The sequence below is a fragment of the Anser brachyrhynchus genome (assembly GCF_964034855.1).
Source record: "Anser brachyrhynchus genome assembly, chromosome: 3".
Classification (NCBI taxonomy): Eukaryota; Metazoa; Chordata; class Aves; order Anseriformes; family Anatidae; genus Anser; species Anser brachyrhynchus.
Window position 1 is genome coordinate 69,505,280 of NC_137696.1, and position 19,763 is coordinate 69,525,042.

General features: G+C 42.7%; 1 protein-coding gene across 7 annotated transcripts in view; it reads right to left on the reverse strand.

Annotated features, from left to right (window-relative positions):
• Positions 1–19,763, reverse strand: part of NCOA7 (nuclear receptor coactivator 7) — a 94,491-nt gene that overhangs the window by 62,559 nt on the left and 12,169 nt on the right. For 6 of the 7 annotated variants that reach the window (XM_080586787.1, XM_080586791.1, XM_080586785.1 and 3 more), the window contains exon 2: positions 9,788–9,919. In XM_080586787.1, coding sequence (XP_080442913.1) covers positions 9,788–9,837 — 50 coding nt within the window. In that variant the 5' untranslated portion in view covers positions 9,838–9,919. Of the gene's footprint in view, positions 1–9,787; positions 9,920–14,422; positions 19,456–19,763 lie in introns of those variants that run through there. The other variant, XM_080586788.1, reaches the window with a different exon arrangement.

Genomic DNA, 19,763 nt, shown 5'->3' on the forward strand with positions numbered 1-19,763 from the left:
CACAAACCCTCGGCTTCAGAAGATTTGATTTTGAGAGATCATCTGATTTAAACATGTGATGAACGCCTCGAAGCCATGTATTTATAGAAGCATTACCAAAAGCAAAGCATCCAGCAGCTGACAACGTAGAAATGCGACGTTAAGTCAAAAACATCAAATATAAGCTAAGTTCAGTGTGTATGCGATTGGCTAGACGCTAAGTCTAAGCCTACTGAATTAAAAACAGGCACTCCAGAAAAAAACGAGTTAAAAGCCTGGATTTATTACCAGTAGATGAAGTGCTACACAAGACACATTCTCCATGCCAAAGAGACTGCTGCCTGACAGGAAAATGCTCAGTGTATTAAGAGGCTCAGAGCCAGCTACCTGATTTATGGCTCATTTGCATTACAAAGGTTTTCCAGCAGAAGGGCAATTCTCTTCCTACCCCCCAAATTCCTAACCAATTTTGCTGCTCTCCCTGGGATTTCCTCCCACACAAATCAACAAGAAAAGTCCCACAGGCCTCAACAGTGGAGCATCGGAGACTCAGAGCACAGTTAACATACGTCCTCAAATTTCAGCTGATCCTAGGCAACAGTCCCTGTCCAGACTACAGAGTAAGACAGAAAAAAAAACCACAAACCCACACTTAGAACCCACTCCTTGTAACCAGATTGGCAGGAGCAAGACAGGGCTTGGAGGAATTGCTCCCAAACCCAGTCTGGAGGCTGGGTTAGTGCTGAGGGCATGGGAACACACCAGCCTTGCACCACAGAGAGCCTAACGCCATGAAGAATTGCAGCACAGGCTCCTACGCTGCTCCAATTCCTCCAAAGCCCCATAAAAGAGCAAAAAAAAAAGGTGAATTTCCTGGGGGAGACAAGGGTGGGGAGCCTGATGCCCACAGGCACGCGGCAGAAGCTGCAGGATGCGCACTGAGTTCTGCAAATAAAGTGAAAGCATATAGCCATCCCACGTCCCCATCTCTTACCTACAGACTTGCCCTAGCTGGTTATATAATCCTTTCCAAACTCCGGGACAGAGAGGAAAAAAAAACCAACTGCCTCTCTCCAAAAGCACACTGCTGCAGGCATCATTCCCTCGGTACACCATCTTTCACTTCAGACATGCAGCATCGTTATCAGAAGCGGACCCTCTCACCCGCCAAGCCAGCAATTGGATGTAACATGGCACACACCAGAAACAAAAGGGCAGGAGCCCTCAGTCACAGGAGCAGACTTCATCTGTGGGCCAGAAGCGCCAGCAACTTTTCCTGAAGGTGGATGTTTAGTGCCTTATCAAACCAGGGTTTCTCCCAAGCAAATTGTGACATACCTCCAGACGCTGACTCTGCTCCTTCTCAAAATACTCTGTGCCCCACCAGCCACGAGGCACAAGGCACGTGAGAGCTCAGCGGGGCTGCTGTCACAAGGTGGTAGGGCAGCCAGGATTTCCTGGAGCACAAACAAGGGATGATCAACAGCACCACCGCAGGAGTCAGCCCTGCCAGGCATCTCCTTAGGTGTGGGCACCAGTGTGGCTGCTCCTGGAAGGGGCCCCTGCTCCCAGCAGTTCCCAGCCAGCAGCACTGCTGCCCATAGGAGACCTGGCAAAAGAGAAGCCTGTGTGGGACCGCCTCTTCTGGTAGCTGCTTGCGCTCAGCATCAGCATGAGGCACAGATCTGCCAGGCATTAGGGCTAGATTTCCACCAGCTTTAAGCAGGCTTAGTCGCTGGGAACAGGGAGAACTGTACACAGTAGGTCCTAAGAGCAGAAGAGAAAATACTGCTGGGAGGCCGACTCGTGGGCACTACAGCAACACAGCACCGTCCATAAAGGTAACTGCGTCAGTTCCCTACGGACTATGGTAAAAAAACTAAATCTCACCTATCCAGAAGGCCGTCTTTTGAAGCTCCCACGTTTTTATAGCCTTTAAGATGCAACGTCTTTTAATCTCTCTGAGAGCAAAGAGGCAAGTTGCAGGCTGCGCCTGAAGCAGACCTGGCTGCAGGCAGCGTGGGGAGAGGAGGAGAGGAAGACAAAATACATTTGACTACGTGAACAGCAAGTCTTATCGACACCGCACAGACTCCTACATCAAAAGGTCTATCATGTAACTATTTATGTTCTATAAAAGAGGAGGCTAAATCGGTTTCTTTTCTTACAGTTTCTTTTTAAAAGCTGATAAGAGACACCCAAAGGTCCCTTTGGGAAAAGCAAATACAAGGTCACCGTACACTTTCTGCCTAACAAACCAGCTGGGCACCGATCTTGCAAGTTAATTAGTGAAGATTCTGAAATTGCTGCTACAAGACAGCATGCTTTAAGATTAAATAAACTGGATCTCTTTTCTCTGCATATTCTGTGATATGGCCCTCAAGGAAATCAAGAGCATAATAGAACTCTCCCTTTCTTCTCTTAAAAAAAAGAACCAAACAAAAAAAACACACTACCACACCCCTTTACACAGAACCCACACTGTTACCGAGTCAAATCACATGCAGAGGGAAAGAAAAGAACGGGTGAGGAGATTAACCATGTAACCAGTCTTATGCAAGCTCTGAATCTCCATAAATAGCATTTCTAGTATTGGAAAATTTCAAAAAACCCCGTCTCGGGGCCCTATTCGATACTTTCACTGAACTGTTACCCAGTAACAGCATTCTCCTTCGACCATAGATGACTCCACTACGCTTGAGGACAAAAGCATTGCCCAGAACCAGCACTACACAAGCAGCTGTCTTGTTTGTATTTCCCAGAGGGAGCACTGAAATTGAGAATAATTCACGGGCTAAGTAGAGGGTGATAATTCAGGCTGCTCTTCCGCTCTCATCTTGCATCACAGGATTACGAGACTGCTAATATAAAAAAAAAAAAAAAAACAGCAATGTGAGATGAGGAAACAGTTCCCAAGCTAAGCAGCTATCTGACATTCTTCTGCAAATATCAAATCTACAACACACTTCAGAAAAAGCAGGTTCGATTTTCCCCCAGCCCTCCTTTTTCAGGTTTTACATCTATTGCTTTCATTTTTATATATACACAACAGTAAGTATATGAGCAACGTACAGCAAATGTCTTTCCAGCGTCGAAGGATCTCACCAACCTCCCAAAAAAGCCCTATTCAAAATCTTCCCATGCTGCTGTCTGTGAAATTCTAGATAATCTTTAATGTCTGAAAACTAAGCAGTTGCAGAAGACAGCTGAAATACTAACCTACACAGCAGCAGGCAGAAAGTCTGCTAAAAACATTGAAACCCCTCCATTTTAAGTAAGTGGAAGCCAAATAGGAATACTGCATGCTTCAGAAAGTCATTTTTATGGCTTCTCTCAGCAGCCAACATATCAAATCAATCCCGAGCATACACACCTAAATAACAGAGCAAATAATATGCTTGCACCTATAAATCTGATAGACTGATATCTTCAGCCTTTTCTTAGAAAATAAAATGCCTCAGGCATATATATTATTGGTCAAAACAATGGGAATAAACTGCAATACCACTTTTAGTTTCAATAACAGCATTATGAGGTAATGTTTATACGTCTGGAAGGAGAGCTAAGAAACTTCCATTACACAGATGAGCTGAAATGAAGTATTATTTCCTCAAGTCATTTAAAAAAAAATTATGCATCTCCAGGATCTTGGCTTGAATATTCTTCACACCCAAGATAAACCTCCACGATGGTTTGTTTTAAAAACAATGTGTGGAAACTTTTCCTTCTAAAAGCAAAAAATAAATCATGGGTGCTACAGGAAACCTGAATAAACACCAACACTTTGGCTCAGCAAAGCAAGAACAATTGCGAGGAGATGACTGCTGGCAAAACTGTAATCTGAGGAGCACTCAACATCTGAAGACTGCCGTGTGGATGTAATGAGCCTGGCCAACAAGAAAAGCACCTGAAATAAAGATTTATGATCAAGTCTCACATATAGGAGATGCTCTCAGGAAAGTACGTTTGTGTGTTTATTACTTATCTGGGTTTCCCTCCTTCCTAACCACCACTGATATCCTCTCATTCCACACATTCCCTCTGTGCTCATCACATTCTTCTCACTTCACCATTCTCCTATGTCTTAATAGCCACAGGAATGAAAAATGTGAAGTATACAAGTACTGAACAAGGCAGCAAAAGAGAATAAACCCAGAAAGATTCCACATGGGTCCCCTTATAGCCTTACTGGTTTGTAACACGCAGCAAACTGACCCAAGGAGTGACTGTGCTGCCCCAGAGCCAGGGTCCGTGCGAGCCAGCACCCTGCCTCCAGCAGCAGCCGCGTGTCAGTGGCGGGGAAGGAGTGCAGCAGTAAGGCGGCTGCAGGCGGCTCCTTCGCCCACTCCTCTTCACAGACTCCAGCTGTTGAGAGCTCAGCAGCTAGGTACTGCTGATTCCTACTGCAACCAACTGCAGATGTTTATATGTTAAGCTAAAGTTAGGCTGTAAACAGCTAACGTTACAGTAAATCATACACAGTGTTCCAGTATTATTTCCTTTTAGCTATTAAAAATAATTAAGAGAAAAGCTGCAAATTAGAACCCAGTAACAAGTAAACAATAACTGTACTCAACACTCACATATATAATCCTTGTAAGCCTTGGTTTTAATGTGCAAATCTCAATCTGCATGAAGGCAAATTCAGCTATCTAAGCCAAGAATCTAAATAAAATTAAAACAAGTTGTGAATTTCATTTCTTTCCTTAAATATTCACATCATAAGGCAACATGAGGTGAATATCAGGCTGTACAACTGGCTTCAGACTCTGACTGAGTATTAGCAATCTGGAGCTAAATGGAGCCTCTGCCTACTCAGATGGGCTTTGGAGCATGGCCCAGACATTTGCAGAGGGTTTTTTTCAGAAGAATGATGCTAACAAGACAACTGTAAACTCAATAAACACAAAGGCACCCAATTCCCCATGAGAATATTTTCCCCAATAGAAGTGCTTCGTCTTTGACTTCAGAAAACTCTCATTAGTGACCAAGAAATTGGGAAATAAAATTCATAGGTCCCTTGGAAACTATATAAAAAGAAAATCATTCAAAGTAAATATCAGTCTTAAGGTACATCTCTATAAAGCATTCTTCAGATTAAGGTCATTACAGATTGGAGACATAACTATTAATAAGATTAATGTAAGCAACTTGTTCTACTTGTTGAAAACCAACTTTTTGTTTTGTTTTGTTTTCAAATAAAGGATGTATTTGTTGTTCTCTGCTAAGGAAATAGTTGAAAGCTTCTTCACATAGCAATGACAGATCATGCAAGGCATGGAAAATGCTAGCTCACAGCAAAGAGAGCTAAGAAATACAGAAAACTTAAAACGAAAAAAGCCTATTTTGTCACTTGTTCAGAGCGCTGCTCAAACTCTTCCCTTGTGATTTGCCATCTCCTAGAACTTCTTGTCCAAATATATCCAGTAACACAGAAGTTTGCAAGCAAAGCAACTCCAGCAGCTTCGAGCTGTGCATTCAGTCTTCCAGTTTATCAACTTATACTCAATTCTCTTCATGTGACACGTGTCATTCATTTCAATAATTTCTTTGTGTAATTTAGTGAAATTTGTAATAGCTATTCATTATATAATTGTCTTAAAAACTATTCCTGACAGAAATGGAACTAGGTTTCTATAAGCAACAATGATAATGAATATACTAAGGGATACCAAGTTAGCCGGGGTGGGGGGTATCTGCTCTTTGTTCATACTAATAGAAATAATCCCTTCAAGAGGGCATGAGAGGATAGTCCTGTTACTGTAACAGCTACTTTGTTGATTTCCCGCTTTCAGACTGCACCTCAGCACAACAAAATTTGGATTATCTGAAGTTTATGCATTTGTATCACATGCAAATACCATAGATGAGTGAAATAACTCTGAACTTGATCATATGCAGCAGGCAGAGGAAAACTGAGAGGTTTTCCATTCTGCAAGAGCAGAGGAAAGGCAAGGGAAGCACAGCACAGAGGAAAACTGCACATTATATCAGGACTCAAGAGCACATAACCACAGTAAAAAGAACCAAATGTCACAGGCAAGCAACAGTAGAGTACAGACCCAATACACACAGATGTACCATTGTACATCTATATTATACTGTATCATTTATTTTCTGACTGCCTGAATACCAGGAGAGCCTTCAGGGCAAGAGGAGACAGAGCTCTGTTCAAGAGCTGGAGTGACATTGGTCCGTTTGGGAGCTAACGGCACAGAAGTAAACAGAAAAGCCTGGAAATGAGGTTAAAAAAAAAAGGCAAGAAAACTTAACTATGCTGGGTAGTCTTTAAGTAGGAGTAGCAGTGTTAAATAAGGACCTATTGCTTAAGAGAAATCTATGCTTGCATGTTACTCTTCTACTTCTTGCCTGTTAAACTCCCACGAGCTGTAACATCTTATCTGCATAAGGAATACAAATTGATCTTTGAGAAGTTTCCTCGCGATTTCTATTTCACTTGAAAAGTTACTTGTTACAGCTCTTGACAACCAAGTCCTTTACCACAACACAAGCTGGGTAAAAGGAGCACTTGGTAAGCAGAAGAAATGGATGGGGAGAGCTCTGTATTAGCTTCACTTCCCATGAGAAGGGCTAGGAACCTCTTAAAAGTGCAGTTTGTCAGCAGGGAAAACCTGAAGCACTGAAGAGCATGAAGATCTGCAGAACAAAGATACAATGGCTGGGTACATCTCTTCAATAGAGGAAGTTTAAATATTTTAAAGGATTTATGTTGCAACCAGCTTACTTGGAACACTGATCTGGCGGAGAGAGAGATGCAGACAGTTCTTGTTAACCTCGCACCCCCCTGGCAATGCAGGAGCTGGTTTGCCAGCACACTGACCAAGGATTTGGGCACAAGGATTTCGGAGTCCTCAAGCTGAACACTTCCAGCAAACATTAGTGTAACCCATCAAGATACTGAGCACTGCCCTGTTCAAAAGCCTTCCAGGAGGGGCCAGGACTACACCAGTGTGTAGATGAGAAGCTGCCTCCTGACGGGAAATCAGACCCTTTGGGGTGCTGGCAGGACCGCGAGGCCAGTGCTTGTTCTGCTGCTCGTGCCCACACGCTGCCAACACAGAATTCAGGTTTCAGGTAGCAGGCATTTAAGACTGATACTGGTTTAAAGTAAAATTCCATAAGATGCAAACATTTCCCCTTTTAGCTAATGCTTTTGTCCTCGTTAATGCCGTAACAACCTTTCCCCTCATATTAGCGAGGGGAGTTTTCTGTTTAAATCCATATATTTTCATGCATATAGCCCACAAGCCTGCTGTGAAACATTTTATTTCAGCAGCACTGCATATATAAGTTTTTTCCTTTCTAAGCAGAACCCTTCTCCTCAGCCCATGGTAGAGCAGAGCCCTTTCCCCCACCCTCCCGAGATGGAGCACAGTTTTTCTTTTCCATGGCAAAGGGTCTAACGCATTTTCCATTCTCTGCTTTGGCAAGTAGTAGTCTTCTCCCTTGGATATTTGATCTCATGCAGAAATAACAAGTTTACAATAAATGGGGGGAGGGCAGTCCTTGCCCCATAAGAATGTTTACTGTACATATATTACTTTCTGCAAATACTATTATTACCCTAGGCCCACAAGACAAAAGAGGCAAGGGGAAAAAAAAAAACAGTAATGGAAGTAGTAATAATAGAAGCAGAGGGATGCATGTGTTGGGGTATCAGCTGAAGTTGCTCTTGGCCTAATAAGCATGAGCTCAAGTTAGCAGGAAAAACAGGATACTTCAAGCAGAACACAAACCAGTCTGAACCTAGGGCCAAAACTATTAAACTTAGGTGCTCAAATACAAGGACAGAGCAGGTGTCCGCAGTCTATGATACTAAACCAAAATTGACAGCAACATCAAAGTACACGCCTGAGTAAATTATCTAGGTGTGCCAATATTGGGCACCTAATGTAGACAAAAGTTTCCAACTTAAGTCAAAACTAGCGCTTTAAAAATCAAACAAACAAAACCAACCAAACAAACAAAACAACAGTTACTGGCCTTGTTAGAACTGCCTTTGCACTAAGGGCAATACAAACCAGCTAACTGTTCAGGTACTCCTGTGACACTTCTATGGGCCATCGTGTAAAGCATTTATCTACAAGATGTTGTGACAGCTGCTTGCTAGAGGAAACACGCTAGACTAAAACTGTGGACATGTAAATTCTGTTCTGCTTCTGTCCCTGACTGCTCACCCAGACGATGCATGTGAATGTAAGCTGGGCTCAACACCTTCTGACCTATGTCAGTGTCTATTAAACATGACTCGAGGGTCTGTGATAGCATTCGTGTAGAAACCATACATGGGTTTGCTTAGAGTGGAACTTTCATTTAAGGGCCTAAGACCCACATAGAGGAAAAGGATGCAAGCCAGGAGGGAAAAAGATAGATGACCTCCGCAGTGCTACACAGCAGGTAAGTGCTAGAACTCGCAACTGATGTCAGGTCTTTTTGACCCTTACTTAATGTCCTGTGCCCATTTAGGAAACGCTGCCCTCGTGAACATTTAGAAGAGAATAGCCACAGGTGACACAGAAAAGCTGCAAAACAAATTAAATAAAATGTCAAGGAGGACTTTGCTGAAAGCTTCTCATGGCAGCTGCAATTTGTTTAGCAGATAGCATTCAGAAAGGACGCAGAACATTCTCTTCAATGCTACAACACCTTACTCAGACACCTCTTGAAGATCACGTCTTCCTTAACAAGTTACTTTTTCCTTTATGAAATCTCTTCAGATATGTTTTCCCCTATTTGATACATCTTCTGCCTACAGCTGCCACTGTTTATTTCCACTTCTCAGAATCATAAATCACAACATTCCTTTCTGACAACATCGACATAATTGCATTTCTCCAAATGAAAAGCAAGTTACCTGACCTTAACAGACATCCTTCACCGCAAAACCTTCTCAAGTCTTTAGTTATCGTTACATGCCACATGAAGAGCAATTTAACCAGTGCTGCAACTTTTCCCCACACTGCTTCTTCAAGGTGGTGTGACAGACATGTCTCTAGGTGTCTGTAATGCGCTTAGGCTGGTGTTTTAGCACAGTTTCAGTAACAGTTATTTAGTACAGAGTAGAAAGAGTGCAGGCTTTTCCATTTCAGTGGTGCAGGAAGTTCTTCCGAATCAAAGTTGTTTTTTATACTGATTTTTTCCTCCCCTCCTATCCCTACAAAAGTAAATGAGCTTTGGTTCTTCTTGTACATCAGAGCTCAGAGATTACTACAGACATACTAAACTATCAAAGACAAGTTATCAGGAAATCAACGTCACTTATTTCTTTAAAAAAAAATCATTAATTCCAAATGATAAAAAATGAATGACTGAAAAAATGTAGCTTGTATTCATATAGATGATAAAGTCCAGGCAGCTTAACCCATCAGCATATAGCTACCTTTTCTTAGCTCACCTTATCCTACAAGATAATACTACTTAATCTGTGCTTTATTTGAGTCAGATAAGCTTTAGGTTTAGACGTTTTTGTTTTAGATGTGTTTATTTTTACAAACACTCTCCAGAATGGAATGCTGGAAACTCAATTTTTGTGCACTGTGCAACTGCGTACCCAGGGACAGTTTTCTGTTATAAGTAACAATTACAATTCAAGTTTGTCTTCTCTACCCAAAGAGAACAAATCACCACTCCAGCATTAGGGACAGCCCAAGAAAAGCACTCTTTGGACACACAACGCAGCTCGGGGTTTATTTTTATGCATAATTTTAAAATTGTAAAGCCTTGTGAAAAAGGTAGAGTGGGGAGTTCGATATTTTAATCTGCACTGAAATAAAACCCGTAACCTTACCGAGCAAAATAGCCTTGTCTTCGTTCCTTCTTCTCTTCCTTGGTCTCCATTATGTGCACTCAAATGGGCGAGGTGAGCGGCCAGGCGTGATGCTCTTCTTCCCCTCAGTACCTCATATCCAGGTAGAGTTCCCTGTATATAACATTTATAAACAGGAAGTTCATAAATCACCATGTCAACAACACCTACAAAAACCAAATGCAACTGACACAATGACAAAGCAAAGTAAAACTTTAACTAGTCAATGCTTGTCATGTGGTATCAATTTAGTATACGGTAAGACAAAATACAATAAATGCACGCAGGCCAGTTTCTCCAGCACAGGAAGAGGCATACTACAAAGCAGGTAATCCAAAGAGCAGCAGCAAGTTGTAAAACCCTGGAAGGATTCAAGTCGTTAGCAACTTTACACCAAAACATCTTCCTGTGTGTTACAGATAGGAAGACTGAGACTCGTCAAAAACATCCCATAGAAACAGTAAAACCAGACTCTGTAATAATTCTTTAAAACGGTGAAAAATCAGAAAGTTTAAGAACAATGGAGAGGAGAAAAGAAAAGAGGAACCGACATTCTGTACACAGGTTTTACTGTTGGGAACAATACACAAGTTCAAACAGGCATACAGGGAGAAGAAATGGGATCGACCTCCTGCTCCTCAGATAAACTGCAGAAGTGCTGCGAGACTTGTAAACCAGGAGGTGGGAATCTTAGAACGGCTTGGCACTGACTGCAATTAATGATATGCCACAGCAACTGCTTTCAGACAGTCCTGCCAACAAGGTTCATCCTCTTCCCCTCTCCAATATACATTCAGGCCACCTTGATGGCATCTACACATGCACACCTTAAGTTAACTTCAAAGTTTTTTTTTTTTAATCAGTACCCCAGATTAAAGTTTAAACCAGAATTTACTACTGAACTTTTGAGTCTAATGGACTGTACAACAAAGAAATGGAAATCACGTAACTTATGATTCATAGAAGAACAATTACTCCAGACCTAATCAGTTCCTATTATTTTTTCCTGCATTAAAAGACCATAAGCTACAAGCTACCAGATGTCAGAGATAATGTAGTAAAAATAGATTAATCTATTTGAAAAGCCAAAGAGCATATTGTGCTACATTCTTTCAGAAATCCTTGCCATAACATTTTCTCCACATTTATGGAGCCTCAGACCACGGCAATTAAAGTCCATTGCTTCAAAATGCACATCCCTTACTCATTAATTTTGAACACAGCGAGGACATCATAAAGAAGCTAATTTCTCTGATCTCTATGCATCAGGCAGAGCCTTATTCTAATGGTCAGTATGTGATGGCACTCTTTACATGGCAAGTTTGCCTATGACATCTTTGGTTTATAAATAGAAGACTACTTTATCTCTGCAAGTTGATGCATGCTGCGGTCTCCAGCAGAATGCAGACATCTACATGACAGCAGCCTGCTCTGCTGTCCAGCCTACATAAGGGCATCGCACATCTCCCCAGAATTTCAGCACATCCTCACCTTCCCTGTTGAGTGAGAGGTAGGCTCTTAGGCCTTCAGAGCATCAAAAATGGTGTTTCTGTTAGCACTGCACTTAGAGCTACAAAAATCTTTCAAAAGCACACAATCACCACCTCCATAGCGAACTACATGAAGCTCAAAGAAAGAAGAGCCAGTTTTTCCCTTTCTCCTACCATCCCTCTACTACACGCTGTGGTGCGTGCATAGGAGCACTGACCGGTCACGTCCGAGTCTCACGTTGATATCAAGAACTACCAAATAACCAGAGTAGTGAGACAATATTGAACCCCCAAACAGAAGGAGCATAGAGGGACCCATGGGAATGAGAACAGGGAAGTGTCAAGGGTCCCTCAAACAGGACAGCTAGAAAGCACGGGATGAATGAAGGGAAGTAAGATCTCTCCTTGGGGCCTCACCCTGTGCAAGAGGTGGAGGCACACTCCTTCCATCCATTCTCTTCATCTCCCCTGACTTACTCATCCCACCCAGCAGAATATCTGCTCCAGCACGTTGCTTCCAGATGAAAGGAGCATCACTGACCAGGGAACCAGGAGAAAACCCTGCCTGCCCGCAGCCCTGTCCTGCCAGTGCTGGAGCAGCAACCCCCTGCTGCAAAGGGAGGCGAGGAGAGGGGCAGACTCTGGTGGGAGGGCTTCTGCCTAGAGCTGCAGGTGCTGCAGAAGGTGTCAGCACAAAGCAACCTGCCAAACATGAGGTTTGCTGAACTCAGAACAGATGGGCACTCTGAAGACAGGAGCGTTGTCCATAGACCAGAGGGAACAAAGGCATTCTGGGGAAACTGGCTTATTTTTTGGCTTATTTATTTCCTTTGGAAATAAAAATACACAGGGATCTTGTATCCTGTAATCAATCACTGGAAATTTTCACAATAAAATAACTTAACATGAGGTCCATCTCTGGTGACTTAAAACTTATTTAGCTTACCTTCTTAAAAGAAACAAAAGGATTATTCTAGGAAGGTCTATTTAAAGTTGAAAATTATACTTCAAAAATGTTTTCCTTCAGTACCAGGAAAAGCAAAATGATTTGTACAGCCTTCATGACCTCTGAGTTTATTTTTGTTCTTTGTAATCTTTCATGTACTAGTTAGCTTTAAGGGAAAAAAAAATGAAAGCGAGGAGGACCACAGAGTAACATGCAGTGATTGCTACTAAAAACAGTGTTTTTGAAATGCCCTTTTCAATTTTTAGTTAAGTAGGAGGACAAAAGCAGTGTCTACTTTATAGGTTTTCAGTGGTATTTTAAAGTTAATCAGAAAAAGCAAACCAATTCCACGCTTCACCCCTACCTGTCCTTCGTAGCCTCCCAATAAAAAAATACCGGGTATTCTTCACTAATATTAACTGCTTAAAATGTTATACGGATACACGATTAAAATGAGTCTTGGCTTCCTAGTAGCTGTTCTTTGTTAGAGATGAAGATTGAATTGGGCAGACTATTAAAAATGTATATATTTGGGGAATGTTTATATGCTGGGAGACAGACATGTTACTCATATATCATGAGTACAGTCCAAGCCCAAATGATGACAAAGCTGATTTCATGGAAATTTCAGGCTCCCTTTAACCCTTTCTACACTGAAGCTGAAATAGACAGTGACAATCTTATTTTACGTGTCTACAGCAGTGCTAATTCTTTTACTAGATTAATTCAAAAGGAAAGGTATTCCTGATGCACAATGTATTTATGTAGGCATCCTGTTAAAAATCTACTGCTCTCCAAATTCAGCAGAGTCAGGTAACATCTCACCTAATAATTATAGGAAGAAAAGAACAAAACACTTAAAAATACACTATGCTTTGCCGTTAGTCCTAGTGCTCTGGACTTCTTCGTTTAAATTAGTATAGTTTTGGATACTTGCTCCTTTGCCTGTTCAGGCATGCTGCTAGGGCACTACTGAGGACGCTGCTTGCTCTGCTCAAGGGTAAGAACCCAGAACTCCTGTTTGCTGGCTCTGAAGCAGCAATCACCAGTCCTCCAATTGTGAGCATTATTTTCCAAAACCACGCACATGAACAACAGCACATTCCACAGCACCAGCAACGCAGAAGCCAATGAAGTATCTGATTATTTTTAGAACATTCAATGGACCTGATAGCACATTGCTGGCCATCTGTGTCCACTGCAAGTCCTGGAACGACACAGAGGAAAAAAAAGGAAAGCACAAAACTATTAGAGAGTGCCCAAAGGAGGGCTACAAAGATGGTGAAGGGTCAAGAGAGCATGACGTATGAAGAGCAGCTGAGGCCCCTTGGTTTGTTCGGCCCAGAGCAGAGCAGGCCGAGGGGAGGCCTCATGGCGGCCTGCAGCTCCCTCACGAGGGGAGCGGAGGGGCAGGCGCTGAGCTCTGCTCTCTGGGGACAGCGACAGGACCCGAGGGAACGGCATGGGGCTGGGACAGGGGAGGGTCAGGCTGGGGGTTAGGGAAAGGTTCTGCACCCAGAGGTGGTCGGGCACTGGGACAGGCTCCCCAGGGCAGTGGTCACGGCACCGAGACTGACAGAGTTCACAAGTGTTTGGACACTCTCAGACACAGGGTCTGATTTTTGTGTGGTCCTGTGAGGACCCAGGAGTTGGACTCAATGATCCCTGTGGTCCCTTCCAACTCAGGATATTCTGTGATTCTATAATGTAAGATCACACAAGTCTCTTTCTCTCTCTCTGACACTCTTGTGTCAGTCTCTCTCAACCTTTTATCAGGTAACAAAAGGCAATAATTCTCTATTTTGCAAATGGAGAACAGAGATACAAGAAGTACCCTCTGCACACTCACAATGAGACCAGAAGAGCAATGTGCACAAGTATCCTCCCAGTACCTCTAATCCGAGCAGCCCCAGTAACAAACAGCAATGAGAACAAAGGAGGAGACTAACCTGACAAGGAACCAGCTATTATTTTCACTGTAAAATTTAAACTGACAAACCACGGAAACCCACAGCACAGTCTCAGCTTTATTTAGCTCTGTTGTAACTAAAGCTCAGGTCCACAGGAGGAAGTAAAAAGCCTAAGTTTCCCTGTGGATCTAGGTTCAAATGGTTCTCTTAACTCTTTCAGGTAGCATTGAACCAAGCTTATGAAAACCAAATCAAAGGTAGCATCCTGTACCTTAGCAGGGGCTCCACACGGCAAGAGTGATGGCAGCAATCACACTGTGAAAAGATGACAGAGGCGGCGAGAGGCCTAAGCGCACGATTTCCATCAGCAGAGAAGCCGAGCTGACATGAGAGAAAGCTCCCGTCAGGCAGCCAAGCAGACACGCGCAGGCTGAGGACGTACCGAGGAGAGCCCGCCGTGCAGAGGAGCAGCACGTGTCCCACAGGCACGCACCGCAGCCCACACCTGCTCTCTGCTGCCGCATCCCACGCAGAACCAGCTTTTTATTTCTGCTTTTTTATTTTACCTCTGACCCTGAGGCTACAGGCAAACAGCACACAGCTGCTCATGCAACTACACGTTTCCTTACTATCGCCTGCTGCAATACAAACATCCCAGCGTTGCCCCCCGTCGGTTTGGGGCATGAACCATCACCGATGACTCTGCCCAGCTCCGCAGCACAGCGTCTTCTTATGACTTCTGGGTACAGGTGGCCCTTCTGACCCCTACAAAAGGGCACCATGAGAGGCGATGAGGATCACACCAACAGGTCAGTCTTAAGACCAAAAAAAGGAAAGATACGTATGTAGTACTTTAAGTGCAGTGCGATATTAAAAATCTCCATCAAGCAGACAGAGTAAAATATTGTACAACAAACCACAGGTAGAGGGGAAGTATTTTCAGTGTGCTAGCTCTCAAACTGAACACCTGGGGTTGCTGTCTGTACCTCTGGTCAGCCCAAAGCAGCTACCAGGGCACTCCGCAGATGCAGCATAGGGTCTCACACAACACACTGAAGTATAAGACAGTGGAAACTGTGTATCACAGGACAGACGACATTCTCATTTGCTACCAGGTCATATATAATGCACATGATTAAGGTTCACCAGGCAAAGCACTAATATCAACTCTAAAATTCATTTCAGCATACATCACATTTTTATAAACAGGAAGGGGAAAGCACATTAGCACCTTAGGAGACGTGCTAAACTTTGCAGTATTTCATTAACATCTCACTGATTGAACTAACCAGGTTGAGTTTTACTGCCTTTATATTCTGCTAAGGCATTTCATTTGGTGTTGTCGTAAAGATAAAGGTTTCAGAATAAACACTACAGCATCTTAAGATGAAAGAATAACAGAAATGCACAGCCAACAAAGATGAAAGTAGCCACAATTTTTTTTTTTAGTCTTTGCTTCAGGCAGAATGACTTAGCTAAAATGAGACTGGAAGTTTTCAGGAAAGTGCTAGCACACACCAGCAAAACACAGCAGAGACTAGTTATGTTAATTAAGATTCAGTAGAGCAAACAAAAAAATGAGAGTTCATTTCAAAACTATCTTAAGATAAATACAAATTTTACTACAATTACCATGTAAAATATAATGTTACTTCTAAAACAATAATAAACTCTATCCTTATAAAGTACCACCAGTCCATTATATTTAATTGAAGGGTACTAAACTAAACTAGGAGAGCTTCCTCGCTTCAGTAAAGTTAGGGCTGATCATACAACTCTTGCTAAGGAGAAAAACCCTTATTTATGTATGCAACTCCACTGACCTTTAAAAGTGTTAAGCCTGTCATGTTTGTTGGAACAAGGCTGCACTCTTAAAAGCCTGACATGCAAAAATTAAAAGACTGAGAATGAATTTGTATGCAGAAACAATTTCTATAGTCCCTGTTCAGATTGAACACAGACCAGCATCACCATTTCTCCAAATGGATAGCCTGACAGTGATTTGATGTGGTCGTTGTACCCTGTGGACTCACAGCAACATTTTCAGAAGCCCAGGACAGTAAAGATGAGATCTGGAGATGAGATCTACAAAGGAAAAACACACCTGCTCATAGGAAACTGGCTGCAGTGGTTTAGGAGGTGGTTATCCCCATGGCAGAGGTGCAACAAGCCAATGATCTGACCGTTTTCATTCTGTACTAATGCAATAGAAGCAGGCTATGCTTAGATCACCACCAACTCGCCAACTGGATCTGCAAGAGCCCGTCCAAATAAAGAGCTCAAATAAAATAAACTCAAGGGGTCAACACAACAGACACGTCTGATTCAGAAACAGAACAATAACAAAGACTTGATTCAGTTCCAATGGACTTTCCAGCTGAATCATTCCTCGCTTACTTGGGAGGAGAATTTTACCACTAACTCAGGCTATCACATTTCACACAGAATAAGGGAAGCAAAAGAGTTGCCAGGAAGCCCAGCCCATGAGTGAGAAGAGAGTCAAGAGAGAAGAGCATCCAGATGTTATCTTCCCTGACTGGCAGCTGAACATCACCAGATGCGTTTTCCATAAGGATCAATGGATTCTGCTACATACTTTAGCTGTGAAATTGGTTACAAAACACAGTGTAAGCCAGTAACAAGCAGACTGCTATGCCATACTGAACGTAAAAGCGCAGCACTGTTTGAAATAAAGCCACTTCAAAAAAAAATTTCATTTTTAAAATCACCAATAAAGTTCCTACAGAATTTGCTGCCCATTGGAGTTTTAAAAGAATTAACCCCTTCATTTTCTTGTATCCCCTGTGCTAACTCACCCCTGTTCAAATAAACATCACGGCCAAGCCCTCTGAACCCAGCCACCTTTCACACTCACATTGTACAGGCACACACAGTATGCTGAGACGACATGACAAGTCCTGCATGCTTTATGGACTGTTGACAGAAAACACCGGTGCCTTCCTACCAAATACTGTAACAAAATATAAAAGGCAGCAGAAAAAACATTAGCATTTGGATAAGGAAAACGAACTCCACAGCCACCAAAGTACAGACAACCTCATACATATAAACAATTGAAGCACCCAAGAATTTGCAGGGTACTGGTTCCAGTTATTTGTAAGATTCCAATAAATTTTAGAAACCTTATGAAATAAACTAAGTCTCTCAACATTCTTTGTCAAAAACATTGCTTTCAATTCACAGGCAAGAGGCTGAGATCCAGAAGGATGTTGTGGTCATTCTGCAAAGTTACTACAAAACCACAGCTCCTATAACTGTAAGCAAAATGGTTTGTCCATTGTGCCTTTCTTTCCCAGGACACCTTTTGAATGAAATGAAGCCTGTGTTTACGCCACGTACTGAGGTACTTCAACCTCTGTTTACATGGCATTTCCAAGTCAGATCCTAAATGCCTGACATATGGCAACACAGTTCCACCACTTCTGAACAAGAGGAGGATGCGGTTTACCACATCCAGAGACGAGAAGACAGATGTACCTGTTTCTTACCTTCCCCTGGAGCATGCAGGGCACATACACAAAGGACTTATACGTATGTACTCAGCAGCATTCACCTAAAACACTAAGTGCTTCTAGTTTTCTAAAAAATAAAAATTCATGAACACTCTAGACACATCAACTCACATTTAGAAAACCCCCTTGGGACTACTTTGCTGATTTGACAGTTGACACCAGCACGTTCCTTGCTTGTAACAACTGCTAGCTTTATGACCTGTTTATAAACATTTCAAAGAACGCCTGCACAGGTATGTTTTGACAAGGTTTTGACACACGCATACACAAATCAATGCCACTCCCAGAGCAGATGACTTATTAGGTTCTCTGCTGTTTTTAACAGACGTGACCAAGTCCTCCCCCAATTCCCTGCGCTGAACCAAGCAAAGCAACAGAAGCAGCAAACAGAAAGTCACTCCATCTTCACAGCCCCTAAAACAGCACAGTGTTACAAGACAGCATGAGGTAGCAAAGGGGCTTTGAACAACTAATCTAACCTAGCTTGGGAGGGAGGTTGGACTAGATAATCTTTAAGGTCCCTTCTAACCCAACCCATTCTGTGATTCTCTGAAAACCAGCCAACTGCCTGGTGCCACCTCTGAGCCAGCTGAGCCATCAGAACCATCACATATGCAGGATGCTGTTAAGGGACATTGGATCGCAGCATCACATACCCCAGGCCTGGCCACACCTCAGAGCTGCTCCTGTAGGACTCAAGTGGGATTTGCATTGGCAAAAAATGCAGAGTTCCTGACACAGCAGCACCACTGCTGAGAGGTACAGCAAACGTCCTTTGCCAATCGAGTGGACCTCAGCCAGCAAAAGTGCTGAGCCAAAGAAACTGGGCTTTCTGAAGCCATTAAAACACGCCCCTGCAGCAAGCAGTTGCTGTGATTTGAAGTACTGCTGCCCTTCGCCTTTCTCCCTTTCACCTACTGCAACTGTTTATCACTCTTCCACCAAAAGTTACCAGACAAATTACCTGTGTGTAACAGTCATCAGAAGAGACTATATCTGCAGCTCAGTTGTCTCCTGCCATACCAGCTCACTCCCACTTCCACTGGGCTGACCTCCTGAAAGCAGAGCCGGGCTTTGCACCACACTGATAAACTGCATGCACGTGTTTTTTTTCTGCCAACTCTGCCATAAAAGACAGAACTGCAGCAGAAAGCCAGGACAGATGTCTGTAGATGTAACTCCTCGTGCAGTCACCCAGCACGGTGAACGTACTGTTTGACACCTGGGAAGAGGAGTGCTGATGAAGCCTACAGCCAGCAAGCTCGAGGTGAGAGGCATAGACTAGAAAAGATAAATGCATGCTCACAGTTTCACAAATTTACTCTCTCTTCTCAGTTCCTGCCCCACCAACCCAATAAAGGATTATACCAAAGATAAATCAAGTCGAGGTAGGTTTGAAAGCAACCGATGTTCTTACTTTGAAGAGTCACTTCAAGAAAAACAAAGATGCAGCTCAATGCTTGGCACAAATACACGTACTGTAAATCCCCTTCTAATTACTTTAGATCCCAAAATGCTTAAGCATGATGTTAGGTTTCTATTTACAAATTTCTATTTACAAATAGCCCTGCTGTACTAGATGAGACTTGGTTAGCATATTCTCAGTGCTCTACAGAACAAGGTCAAGAAACAAGGAAGTATAAAAACATGCAGAAATCTATCAGTTTAATGGGAAGTATTGCAATCAGCCAGGTACATTTCCCACAAAATTAATAATTGTGCTTTGAAAATTACTATAAACTTTTATTTAGAAAGTCCTTATTATTTTCAAGTTTTCAGGAAAAAAAAATACAGCCTACTGACACTACAATATTAAAGATTAGCATTTAAATATTCAAACACTTAAAAAACAAGATAGAAGAGGTACCCAAAAGGAAAAGGCTCGTTTCCAAGCTCCCCCTCAGCATCCCTTTTCCAATCAAGCCTGCCCCAAGGACCCATGCAAATCCTAGGTCACGGCCGTTCCTCCCTCACCTACCTCCCAGCCAAGAAGCAGAAGGGGCTGAGAGGAGGAGCGGGAGGGAAAAGGGAGTCTCAGAGTAGTGCAATGGAAATGTTTTCCGATCTGAAACACGGTTA